Raw genomic sequence first — 12,949 nt, forward strand, 5'->3', positions numbered from 1 at the left:
CATTTAGTTTAACACTGATGTTTTAATGAAACAGCCCCTAAAAATACCTGATGATGAACCCATGCTAATTGGCCTCCACTGTATTATGCTCACTTTTGGTGGCAATATGATGGCTTTTACTCAGGTGGCCAGGAATTTACTGGCAATGATTAAGACCAAGACATGAAGTCTAAAATAAGAACTGATACAGAGATTAAGATTAAAACGGGAAGTTAGTAACACTTCTCTGCTTGCTAGACTTTTAGTTAAAAAATTGTGGTCAAAACTGAAAAAGGGTTTAGTGAAGCTCTCTCTTCATATAAAGAGTGCAGGTAACTGTGTGTGGTGATTTCAGACGCAAAGTGATTCTGGTCTCAATCATGCCATTCAGCTTTAAATTGATTATTTTAAAAAGCATTCTCCTAATAACCGATGATTAGACTATGCTAGCTTGCATTTAGGTCATGTTTTTGGTGGAAGATTAGAAAAAAGAGCTCCTTTTTTAAGAATGTCTGGTAGGACCATATGATAAATCATATTGTTACTGTTTTCGTGATTTTATTGAAAGACCTCCAATAGCATTTAATTATAGGTCTCCCACGGGAGTCCTGTCAGAATATGTTGTGGCGTGGGACAGAATTTAATTGCTATTGGTGGGAACGGGAGTTTAATCAATCCGGGCGATACGGGAGCAAATTAATAAACAGTCTAGAAATGTATAATAATCATGCAATGATTTCCATGCATAAAGAACAGGAGAAAAACAACTAATCAATCAGTATGATTAATACTACTACTACTACTACTACTACTACTACTACTACTACTACTACTACTAATAATAATAATAATAATAATAATAATAACAATAATGTATATATTTATTCATTCAATTGAATATATATATATTTTTTTCATCCAGTGTACAGGCCTAAATCTACCTTTTCTACAATATTCATGATCTGGCTGACATCAGTGCTTAAATCTTAATTAATGTATTCAGCACTGAGACAACTCAAATAAATACATTTTAAAACAAACTTCATTAGTATAAAAGGTTCAAAATTAACTGCCAATGCAAGTTAGCAACCAGTGCAAGCAACAACAAAAACAAAAAAACTCAAGATATTACTAATAAATATCAAAGCGGAGGTAGGAGCGACAGACACACACCGACCGATGAGACAACTTCAGCATCTTTTATTTACCTGACAGCGTGTGTTTGGGCTGTGGTAAGAAACAGGACAGACATATCCAGCGATATATTGTGTATACTGTTTTAATAAATACTTAAATTAAGTTCAAGCACTAAATTAAAAAAAATCAATTCATATTAGGACTGTAGACTGGCAGAACTGTGAATGTTGCGGGCAGGCACGGAATTAAAACAAGCAGTTTTTGGCAGAAGCTGGCAATAACGGGACTAAAACAAGAGGGAACGGGCAGGGGCGGGCTTAAAAAAGCAGTCTCGCAGACCTCTACACTGAATAACAGCAAATTTAAACTGCATTACCTATGAGCAACAACAGGTGGTCCCCTTTATGCTCTCTGAGGTTACATAATGATATAACGAGACTGGAGGCAGAGCGAGGTATACAGGTCCACAGTGAACGTGCACACTGATCTACTTCCTAGCATGGAAAAAAGGAGTGCAGCCAAACCAAATGCCAAAAAACATTCAAGGAGCTTAAATCTTTATTTTTTGGATTTTACATCAATGTTTGAATATTGTTATCAAACAATGCATTTTTTATAAATCATATCTATATAGTGTACTCTAGTGTCTGGCTGTAAATTGGGAGAACCTTAATGTAAAATATGATACATGATGCTCTTCAGAACATACTGTGGATCTTTTCAGTTGGTCCGCTATTAGATTAAAATATGCTTCATTGTAAAGAGAATGTACACATCAAAAAGGCAAGTGTTAAATTAACTCTTTTTCAGGGTTTATATAGCTCCACACTCTTTGGAGTTAAATCAACATTTTCATTTAACACCTTGCCAGAGTTCCTTTTTAACTCACATTTGTATTTCTTTAACTTCCTAAATTGTTACACTAACACTGGAAAGAGTTAAAAAAAATAAAAATGAAAAGATTAGTCAATTGATATGACTTTTTATGTTTAATTATTATTCAGGACAGGTTAGCGTGTAATTTTCCATTGTATTTCTTAGTGCATTACCAGCACTTTATTACAATTTACTGTACAAAGGATGGTAACTTGCTCTTATAGCCTACAATATATTGGCTAGACAAACAATCATTAAACAAAATATAACACAATACCCAATGGAAGGTAGCCCTGGTGGGCAAGATTTCACACTGATGGTAAGTTAGGATCTGGGGGACACACCCATTATGCAAAGTAACGTGTTTAACTGGGCGGAGTATAATTAAATCTCTGTGGAGCTGGCCAGTATTTATCGGGTTTAGTGGGATTAACACTGAAATATTCAACTTTGTCAAATAACTCCAACACTGAACACCATTTAAATCTGAATGAGTTCAAATTACACTTTGAGAGTGAAAATCAACTCTGAAATTTCAACTCTCCTGTTTTTGCTGTGTAATTAATTAGTAAACTAGTCCATTAAGACTCAAGGCGTTTAACAAGACCCTATAGGGTACACACACTGTGTCATCCTTATAATGCATATCTGCACCACATGTGACCGCAGTGAGCTACCAGCATTAGTAGGCGTTTCAGAGCAGGGCGAGCACCGAACTGTGCTAGACTCTGGCCTTCCACAAGCGTAATTGGACACTCTTGCTCTAAATTTAGAGCAGTGTGCCTCTAAATAGTGCTGATAAGGCCTTTTCATGGACTTTTCTCCGCTACTGACCATGGCATGACCCCCATTTAACTCCCAGCTTAGCATTCAGCGGGCGATTGGCCTACATATCGGCCCTGCCCTGTCTGCCATCCTCGCTACTCCGACCTTCACCTCTTTTGGCTCCACTGTTGTAATTACTCCGCCGCTGAATCACCTGCAACGAAGTGTCACGTTTTGACAAAGTGGGCTTTTTTATTTTGTGGGGCCGAGGAGGAAGGTAATTTAGTACGGCTAGTGAATTTGTCAGTGTTTAGGGAGGGATAATGGAGTGCGTGTTGGTGTCAGAGCAGCATTCGTTCTGCTGATGGCGTCTGATTAATACGCCCAGTTAATGCGCTCATGAGTCATGCTTTGCACTGGACCTTCGTTTGGTTTTGAATCTGATGAAGATCTGGGAGAAGATTCACTTACATTATTAGTTTTTGCTGCTTTAATGAGAAAACATCAATTTTGACCATTTTATTTTGTAAATTCCTTATTTGGATGCTAGCAGATTTGTTTGTGCTATTATTTTTACAGTTAAAATTTGTCACTTTTCAGCTGATGTATTCAGTATCATTCTACTGCTTGCTTTACACTGATGCTGATGCAGCCATACCATGTAACCATTGTTAACAATGAGATTGTTAATTTGAAGTGCTTGTGTTCTTTCAGACATGCTTTTATGATACACTGTATTGAATAAATCATAGTTATGTTCAATCATCGATCTGAAATTGAGTAGAAATAGTTTATCCTGTTTTTTTGTAGTAGTAACTGTGTCTAATGTCCAGGAAAGCCTTTCTACTATTTTTTTAGGAAATTTGTTGTGAGGATTTGCTTGGATTCAGCATTAGGAGCATTTGTACTCTCTGGATGTTGGATAATCAATACCCCGCCATGGTAAAAACAAGTTCAGTGTATATCTGCTCCAAAGAGTCCTATTCTTTTGGCAATCCTTTAGACTGCTATGTGTCTGCATTTCGTCGCTGTCCAATGAAAAAGAAGTATCTCCAAAACAGCAGCTTTGCAGGAGAAATATAAAACCTTTGTAATTTTCAATTAAAGTCAATGTAAAAATAGTTTGGTTTTTTTAGGTCATTTTGAAGCTCTTTTATTGGTCCGTTCATCAAAACTTTTGAGTGCAATGGACCGTTTGTGTGTTCAAATTATGTAGTAAACTAAAAATCAACAAAAATAGAGATACTTGGTTTTCATTTGACAGTGACGATTTGCACATCTGTTACGTAAATATGTGAATTGAAAAGTAGCTGACACACTGCTGCTGCGTATTTAAGGCTGGTATTGTATTTATTTATTTTTTTTCTTCCATGTTTATTGATAACAGCATGTGATCCTCTAGTGCAGAAGTAAAAATGTTTTAGAAATGATTACATATGGGGTCAAAGTTTAATCCTATCTCTAAGGATGTAAAAACTTTCGGCTAAAACTTAAACTTTTTTTTTTTTACCATTTTTTATTATTGAATAAATAATTAGCCTAAATGTATTTTTAATCTAAAAAAAAAAATACATTTCAAAATATTTATTAAACACCAAACATTTTACCATTTTAACACACACACACCAACAAAGCACAGTATGACACAATTAATTAGTCATTCTATAAATTTGTATTATTATATTTTGTTGTTGTTGTTGTTGTTTTTGCCATACTTTAGGTTGCAAAATATTCGGTGCATCCTCACTGAAGTCTGAATTTTATTCTGAAGTTTTTTAGGTTCAGAGGTATTTTTTCAGTGAGGCTGTATGTGAGAGGAATTCTTTTCTTTACAGTAACAGTGTGCTGGATGTGTTTGCGCAGCTGCAGTAATTCCCCCGCTGCACTGACTGTAGTATGGAAAGAGACTCACACACACCGACACACAAACACCCACCTCAGAATCCCACATAGTGCTGACTGATATGTGTGGGTTTTGTGCAGGGATGTATACTGTCAGTATTTTTGGTGAAAGTAATTCTCTTCTATTCTCTCTTTCTCTCTCTCTCTCCTCCTCGCTGTTCCTCTCTCCTCTTCCACAGGTACTGGGTGGATCAGGTTGTCTCTATACTTGCTATACATCTTGTCATTATTGCTCCTGTCCTGCCTTCTCTTTCTCTGTGCTCAGGAGGAATGAGAGTCTGGTGGTGAGTTTTTCTTCTTCTTCGTAGTTTAAATCTTTTTGACAAATGATTTCACTGACACTAGTTTAAAAAAAAAAATCACCTTACATTACGTTTTGCAGCCTGAATATTTACACAGTTCCTGCTGATTTTTCAAAAGGGGTGAAGTGTTGATATCGCATAGAAAAGCATCCTAAAGATTTTCAAAGGTAATCTTGTGTTGTATAAAATTACACACCACACCATGACAACGCTCAATACAGTGCCTCCACACACTAGACTCTCACTGAAGATGACTTGCTGAATCAATCCATTACAGTCATGCACTGTTCATTGATTGATTTCTTCCTTCTTTTTTAGCAATGGGTGCATGCAATTTTTTTTATGCCATTTTTTAGCAATCCAGTTTTGGAAACATAAAAATACCCAGAAAGTTTTGGAAAAGTCATGGTTAATTTAGCCCTACACAATAGTGCAGTCAGGATCTGACACATTTTATTATTGAAGATTACTATAATATACTATATTGATATAATTTATGAATATACTATATTTTAGGCCTGCTATAATACATCTCGATTATAGTTTTAGTTGATTCTTGGTCTTATTGTCCATGTCTGCACTGATGTTTAAAAAATCATGGTCATGAAAATTCGCCTTAAAGGCATGGAAAAGTCATGAAAAATCATGGAATTTTGTTGGTTAAAATGTGTATGAACCCTGAATACCAGTCCCAATATGTATAGGCACACTGTTGCACTGCTGTGATGTCATGTAGTTGTAGTGGATTTAATCCTACAGAAAATAAGACAGCGAGTGTTTTTGAATGAAAAACTTGAGTTGCACTTAATTAAGCCACATTTGCGATTTTCTCACAAAATCTTAAAAGCTTATCTGCAATAAAGGGCTTTACAATTACCACTAGGTATGTCCCCTATCCGATCATTACCATCCGATTCAGATCCTTTGAAAATCATGTGATCTGCCCCAGAATTGAGTGGAAATGATCGGGATCACTGATGTGCATGATGTGCACACTACACATTTACAGAAAAAAATATATATAAACAGAAATATACTAAATAAACTATATATAAAATATAAAGTAGACTAGAGCTAATGGCGTCATTAAGGCTGTATGGTACATATTGAGTGTGAACGAGTGACGAGGGGCTTGTGGTACTGTTTAGACAGCGTCTGAAACGAAAAGGAAGAAAAAATGCGCCAATATTTAAACAGATTCACAAAGAATATGCATAACCTCACATTTTTAAACGATAATATGTTTTAAACTATAATTTTAAAATTACTTTTGTAAAATGCATACTAACAGTTTTTTTTTAAACTGAGTTGCCTCAGTGTCCTTGGAGAATTGTGACAACATATTATCTGCCTGATATTTGATATTTGATTTTATAGACATTTTTCATTTTTTTCTTTAAGAAAGGATCCATATTTAACTGGAAATCATTCATATGGCTATTTAGTACTTGTTTATTTTGTAATAAACATTATATGTTTTGATACCAGGACTGGCAGATACTCAAAATTAAATGACTAGTTACTGCTCTGGATTTTACTAGTTAAACATAATTTGGCCAGTCCATGGCACTTGTCTGTAGAAGTAGAGTGCTCTAACTAGCCGTGTGTACTTCAGATCAGGGTGTGGGACCAAATGAGGGAGCTGTCACAAACTAAACAGCGCATTTGCATACTCTGTGTGTCAAAGTGAAGACACACACTTACTAAACACAAACGAGAACTAAGAAAAAGAGGAGTACATTGTTGTTGCATGTACAGTCCTTACTGGAGCCAGCAGAGAAAGACCATACAATTAAATAATCATGCAGTAATTTTTAAAGAGAAGTGCACTTCTGATAATTAAAACTACTCAGATACTGGAATTTAAGTATTAAAAAAAAATCTAAAATTAAAAATATATAGATACCCATACTCTGCACTATTTTTAATTTAATAGATGTCACTGTCTGTGCACACACTTTCCCTGCCTCAAACAGAGAGCAGGCAAGAGAACAGTACAGTGCAACTGGCTGAAATACGCATGATCAGCAAAAATGATCACGGTCATATCCATATATTTTTCAATAAGTCATTAACATAATTATTGTGACAGGCTTAGGTCCAGGGCATAGGCTTGAGAAACATTGATTTATGGAATAATGGACACAGTTATGTTTATATAGTTCTGCTTACATGTTTTTTTTTTTACCACCAATTAGTGTCTTTTTATGTTAAATAAATTAATGTGGTAATGTATACAAGTATATTAAATTTAACTTTTATTCAGTAATACAATGGATTGCAAAAGTATTTATACTCTTTACAAACTTTTAAGATTAAGATTTTAAGTGACACAAAGTAGCAGATAATTGTGAAGTGGAACAAAAACGATGCATGGTTTTCAAAAATGTAATCAAATGAATATCTGAAAAGTGTGACATGCAAAATGCAAAAGTATTTATATCAATACTTTGTAGAGCCACCTTTCGCTGCAATTACAGCTGCAAATCTTTTGGGGTTTGTCTCTACCAGCTTTGCAAAACAGCTGAAGCTCAGCCAGGTTGGATGGAGAGCGTCTGTGAACAGCAATTTTCATGTCTTGCCACAGAAGCTCAGTGAAATTTAGATAACAATTTGGATCATTCTAACACATAAATATTCTCTGATCTAAACCATTATAGCTCCACTGTAGCTCTGGCTGTATGTTTAGGGTCATTGTCTTGCTGGAAGGTGAATCTCCAGCCCAGTCTCAAGTCTTTTGCTGCTGCTACAGGTTTTCTTCCAGGATTGCTCTGTATTTAACTCCATCCATTTTCCCATCAACTCTGACCAGCTTTCCCGTCCCTGCTGAAGAAAAGCATCCCCACAGCATGATGCTGCCACCACCATGTTTTACAGCAGGTATAATGTGTTCAGGATGAGGAGCAGCATTTCTTTTCTGACACACATTGCCCTTTGCCCCTTATATCCCTTATATCTGACCTGTCTGTTGAGTTCATTGGTCTTTATGATGCTGTTTTTCATTGTGTGTTCTCTAACAAACTGCTGAGGCTGTCACAAAAGTGGTGTATTTATACTGACACTAAATTACACACAGCTGGACTATAATTTGATTACAATTTTGAAAATCTTGAAAGATTTCCGTTCCACTTTACAATTATGTGCTACATTTTAAGTTTGTGCTTGTAAAGTTTGAAGGGTATGAATACAAGCCACTGTATTTTAGTGGGAATTCTATTAGTTGTCTAAACAGACACACAAAAATTACTACAAATCCAATCTGATGGTGTTTTTATTATTATCATTTGATGGATCAGGATAGGAAAAAACCATGCTAACATGTTTTTCTAAAGGTTAGGGTTGGGCGGAGTTTTTGGGCTAGTTTTTGTTATTTTAACCGTGATGGATCTTTCATTGAAGGTTACCATTTCAGCCTGTGTTTCTGTAACAAATGTGCGAATCTGGGGTGAGCTTCCTTCCCTGTAAGACTAACATAAGGCTGTGAATCCATCAAACTCTTGTGCGTGGAGGTGAATTAGTGCATTAGTGCATGAAACAAGCAGCGTACAGTGCCTTATTTACTGATGACCTTATCACACCAATTGATTTAGTTTGGACGACAGCTATATATCAAATCTAGGACCTTAGTGTTTGGTAGGGTCAGAGTTCATGAGCTGACCCTGTGACCTTCTTCACAGAGGATGCGCTTTGAGCCGGCGGTGTCCTCAGTTCTTTCTAGCCTTCCCACAATCGTCTGCTCCAGAGTCCCATGGTGGAAGACCAAAGAAGTTTGCATGATTATCATTGGGAGTTTCTTGTATTTTTTTTTTTTATCTGATCTTCTCTGGCAATCTGCTCTTTGATCGCGTGGCCTGGATTCAGGGGGAGCTTTCCATGTCTTTCACCACAGAATAACATTTCAATCAGCCTGCTGCAGACCCCCAGAGACTCGGCGGCTAAAATTAGGCCGCATGTCTGAGAAAGAGTCCAGTGGTGAGCCCAAAAGAGAGCTTTTAACATTATGCCCTCCTAATCTTCACATCCCCAGCGGTGGAATCAGACTCCGACAAATCAGAAGAAAGAATACAGCATGTGGTGAATGCTGGAGTTCTCTTTTGTATATTGGCGTCTTCGTTCAGACAGTAGAGAGGCCCGTTTTCTAAATCTGGGCTTCACCGGACGTTTGGGCAGCACTTTGAATGCGATTGAACTCGCTCTTCTCCTCCACGACCCTCTGACCCCAAGAGAAAACAAACAGAGTTTAAAAACAGAAAAGCTGGGTCTGAAATTCTCATCAGACCTCAGCCGCGTCTGCCGCGTTGTGTTGTCAGCGTGTGTGCGCCCGCCCGCGTGTGTGCATGTGTGGGAAGCAGGCTGCTGTGGTCTCTGCAGCTGTAAAAGACTCATGGTTGCGCACACACACACAACCAACAGTTGTCCTGGTAGCTCCAGCCACACGAGGAAGCTTCCTGTGTGGGTAGCCGTTAGGGGTAGATATCCATGATGATATTTGACTACCATCAAGCTTTTTGGTATAGCGCATTTGTTTTTTTATAGAACGGGCATTGACAGAGAGCAGCTTCACTGTAGGACTGTAGTAGTTGAGTAGTCTACATAATCAAAGATTATGAAAAAAAAAAAGATGTAAATAATTGTCGGCACAGAATTTAATAGTTGACTTTGTCATTAATGTGTGATAGATGGCAGTAGACCCCGTGGAAGGGGTGATGGGTTCTCCTGTGCGCCTCGCTCTTCGTGTCTCCAAAAATGTAAACACACCAGATAAGAGACAAGACAACACCCGTACTCACCGTACATCACCTCAATATACCCTTAAACATATACGTATCATCAGCATTTAAATCCCACATATAGTGTCTTCTGTTTGAGTTAAGTGATCGAGAGAAAGCAGGCAGTGAGTTACAGCAAGCTGCAGCCAGCAAAAATGATTGCCTGAAGTCTGTGTAAAACCTGCCCGTCAGAAGCTTAAACTAGATCAATATCTATGGTTGCCACAAATGTTCACAACACAGTACATTTTCATTTTGAACTGTTTTCAATTAAAGTTTTTTTTCATCCTTTACATTCCTAGCAAGAAAGCTTAGAGGTTAAAGTGGCTGGAAAAAAATATTAAAGTAAGAGAAAGAAACACTGCTGCAAAGAATTAAAAATAAAGAATGGTACAGCACTATAAATACATAAATAAACAGTGGGTTTTCTTTTTAGAGTCCCATCAATTCTGCAATATCCTATGGCCTCTTGCTTTGGATGTGAATGAATTTCTTTTTTACTCTGTAGCTGATCAGTGAATATCATTTATAAATTACCCAGCTAGGTTTAGTAACCTTACTGAAGCACAGTGATTACCTTTTCTGCAGTAAAATAGCCAGCAGCACACTGTTTGTGTATTGGTGTCTATATCTGGCAACCCAGGGTGTGGAAAGGGACTGGGGGAATGGCGGTGGGCAGATTCTGAGGCTATATCCCACACAGATTTCTGTGACATATATAGCAAAGTTCTAGTAAGAAAATAATGTATGAAGCTCTGCTGACAACAGCTGCCAGTGCTTAAACTCTTAAATATAATCCTTAATGATCGTTTAATTGAACTGTTTTGTTCTGTAAAGTAGTTGCACATATATTAATGTGCAGCTACACTTATTTGTACATTTCTCTTACCATAAAAGCACCTGGTTAAGTAAACAAATACTAATATGTGCCTGCATAGCCAGGAGGAAGTGTTCACTTGACTGGTTTAATTTCCATAAACTCTACTTTCGGTACAAAGCCTGAATTAATGACTTATATAAAAGTTACTCTTTAACACACTGAACACATTTACTTATCTCTCCTCTAATCTAAGAGCCTCCCACACACGTTCACCTCTCATTCTGCACACCTTTCTTCTTACTCATTTCCTCATGCTCTTTACATTGATTGGGACTAGATAACACTCTTAGTCTTATCTAACATGTGGCATCTTTTTTTCTTCCTCTTCGATTCATTACTACTATTTTATCCTGACAAACAGACATTGAGTCAATGGGTTTTTGATGACTACCATAACCATAAAACTGAAATGGACAGGTGTTTTATGTGTAAAAGGTGATTAGGAGAAATGAATGGCCGTCTTAATGTAAACTGAATTGGTCTTTTTCTGTACATACACTTTAGATTAGGTTTAGTAAAAAAATCTTTTTTTCTTTTCTTAAATATATTTATTTTCTTCTATGTCTCAGTTCTGTGGCTGTAACTGTAATAGTGCAAGATGTAGGATGTTTCCTGACGTGCTCTACTTGGCTGAGTAACGGATGTGTCTATATGTATGTCTTTCTTTGTAATCCCCAGTGTAAACACATTTTGGCAGCCTACCTGTGCCAGGCCATGGGCTTATGCCAGCAAGAGCAGGTCCCGGATCAGCACATGACCCTCATTCTCTCAGGAAGAGCCCAGCCGGATCCATAAACGCACCATCCTGGAAGAAACCACCCAAAGTGCGTAGCAGTGCTGAATCTGGATGTAAAAAGAATCTGAAAAGGATGTAAAAAGGTGGTGGGTGTGATTTTCCACCCTGGTTTCTAAATCAGCTGTAAAAAAAATACTTTTTTATCTTTTCACTCTCAAACTAAGAATTAAGAATTTGTGCATCAAACTTGACCTGAAAATGTCTGTAATGTAAATAGACTTCATTATTTATATTCCGTTGTTTTTGTTAAACAGATGTTTCAGAATAAATGTGTTTGTTTCCCATTCAGAAGCTTCAAACGTTATACTAATAACCCATAAACCCTTTTTCTTCCCTTTCCCTTCCCCTCGAAAAAAAAAAAACAAAAACAAAAAAGAACATACATATCCCCATGTGAGCAGTTGTGTCTAAGAGAGAGAGTGAGTGAACTCATTTAATCGGTTGCCAGAAAATGTGCATCTGTTCATTGAGCATGACAGCCATAAGTAGCTTCCTTTTATTTGAAGGGTCAGAACCCTGAACCAAAAACAACGGAGCGAAGAGATGCTCCCATAACCATTTCAGATTTCAGTATTTTTAGCCTGTTAAAGAGAAGTTCATGGCCTTTTATTCTGCAGATCTTTTTATCAGACAGTAGGCCGTGTCCACCTTGTGAGATCTGCTCATGTTGTTTATAGTGTTTATATCTGCTCATAGTAAATGCAGCCGTGGCCAAGATAATTAGATTAACAGTAGTGGTGTCAGTTTGGATCCTGAATCGTATGTATTGTTTGGAAAGCATTTGACACGTTGTTATTCTTCACTGACTGCAAGCATCTGCTTTGTTTTCTGTGACTTTGGCTTCTCTATCACATCAGTGTTTAAGTGTTTAAGAGAAGGCTGCCAGCACATTCAGCCAGCCTCTGTCAGAACACTCATATTCACTTACTGTATTTTTTGCACTATTAGGTGCACTTAAAATCCTTACATTTTCAAAAATCATCAGTGTGTTTTTTTTTTTTTTTAGTTCAGTGCACCTCATGTACGATTTTTACCAGTCGGTCGTAAGGAGCAGTAAAGCCACTTCACTGAAGTACAGCGTTATACAGAAGTTTCAGTTTAGTTCTCCAGCATTTTAGCATTAGCCGCTGAGCGCTAGCTCTTTTGCCATTCAGAGGTGACTATTATCGGCCTGTTGTCTGCGCATTTACTGTGTTAAAACAAGCTATGTGGAATGAAAACGGTATCGCCCTGGCTGGCTTGAACATGCAGGTTCCTAAGGATAGCGCTGTTCCACAGCTAGCAGCTAATGCTAATGCTGCTGCACCCAGCCTTAGTGGAAATCTGGAAATCTAAGCTTACTGTAAATAAACAAAAGTGCTTTACAAACTCAGGAGATAAATCTTTGTAGATCAATATTTTGGTCTCATTTGACTTTAAAAGATTATTATTATTATTATTATTTTATTTTTTTTTAAGAATTACAGTTTTGTTCACTTAAGTTAGTTTAGCTTAACAGGTCTCGCCATCCAGTTCTCGCCAAGACCTGCTGAATTAGAAGGAA

The 12,949-nt window shown here is 37.1% G+C and overlaps 1 protein-coding gene across 8 annotated transcripts in view; it reads left to right on the forward strand.

Moving 5' to 3' along the window:
• Nucleotides 1–12,949, forward strand: part of zswim7 (zinc finger, SWIM-type containing 7) — a 161,581-nt gene that overhangs the window by 38,792 nt on the left and 109,840 nt on the right. For 5 of the 8 annotated variants that reach the window (XR_007438393.1, XR_007438404.1, XR_007438397.1 and 2 more), the window contains exons 5-6: nt 4,839–4,943; nt 11,289–11,434. Coding sequence is in view for 4 of the 8 variants with exons in the window: in XM_049476148.1 (XP_049332105.1) it covers nt 4,839–4,943; nt 11,289–11,405 (222 nt within the window). In the remaining 4 variants the exon portion in view is untranslated. Of the gene's footprint in view, nt 1–4,838; nt 4,944–11,288; nt 11,691–12,949 lie in introns of those variants that run through there. The other 3 variants (XM_049476136.1, XM_049476149.1, XM_049476143.1) reach the window with 1 other exon arrangement.

Source organism: Astyanax mexicanus, chromosome 1 (assembly GCF_023375975.1).
Source record: "Astyanax mexicanus isolate ESR-SI-001 chromosome 1, AstMex3_surface, whole genome shotgun sequence".
NCBI lineage: Eukaryota > Metazoa > Chordata > Actinopteri > Characiformes > Acestrorhamphidae > Astyanax > Astyanax mexicanus.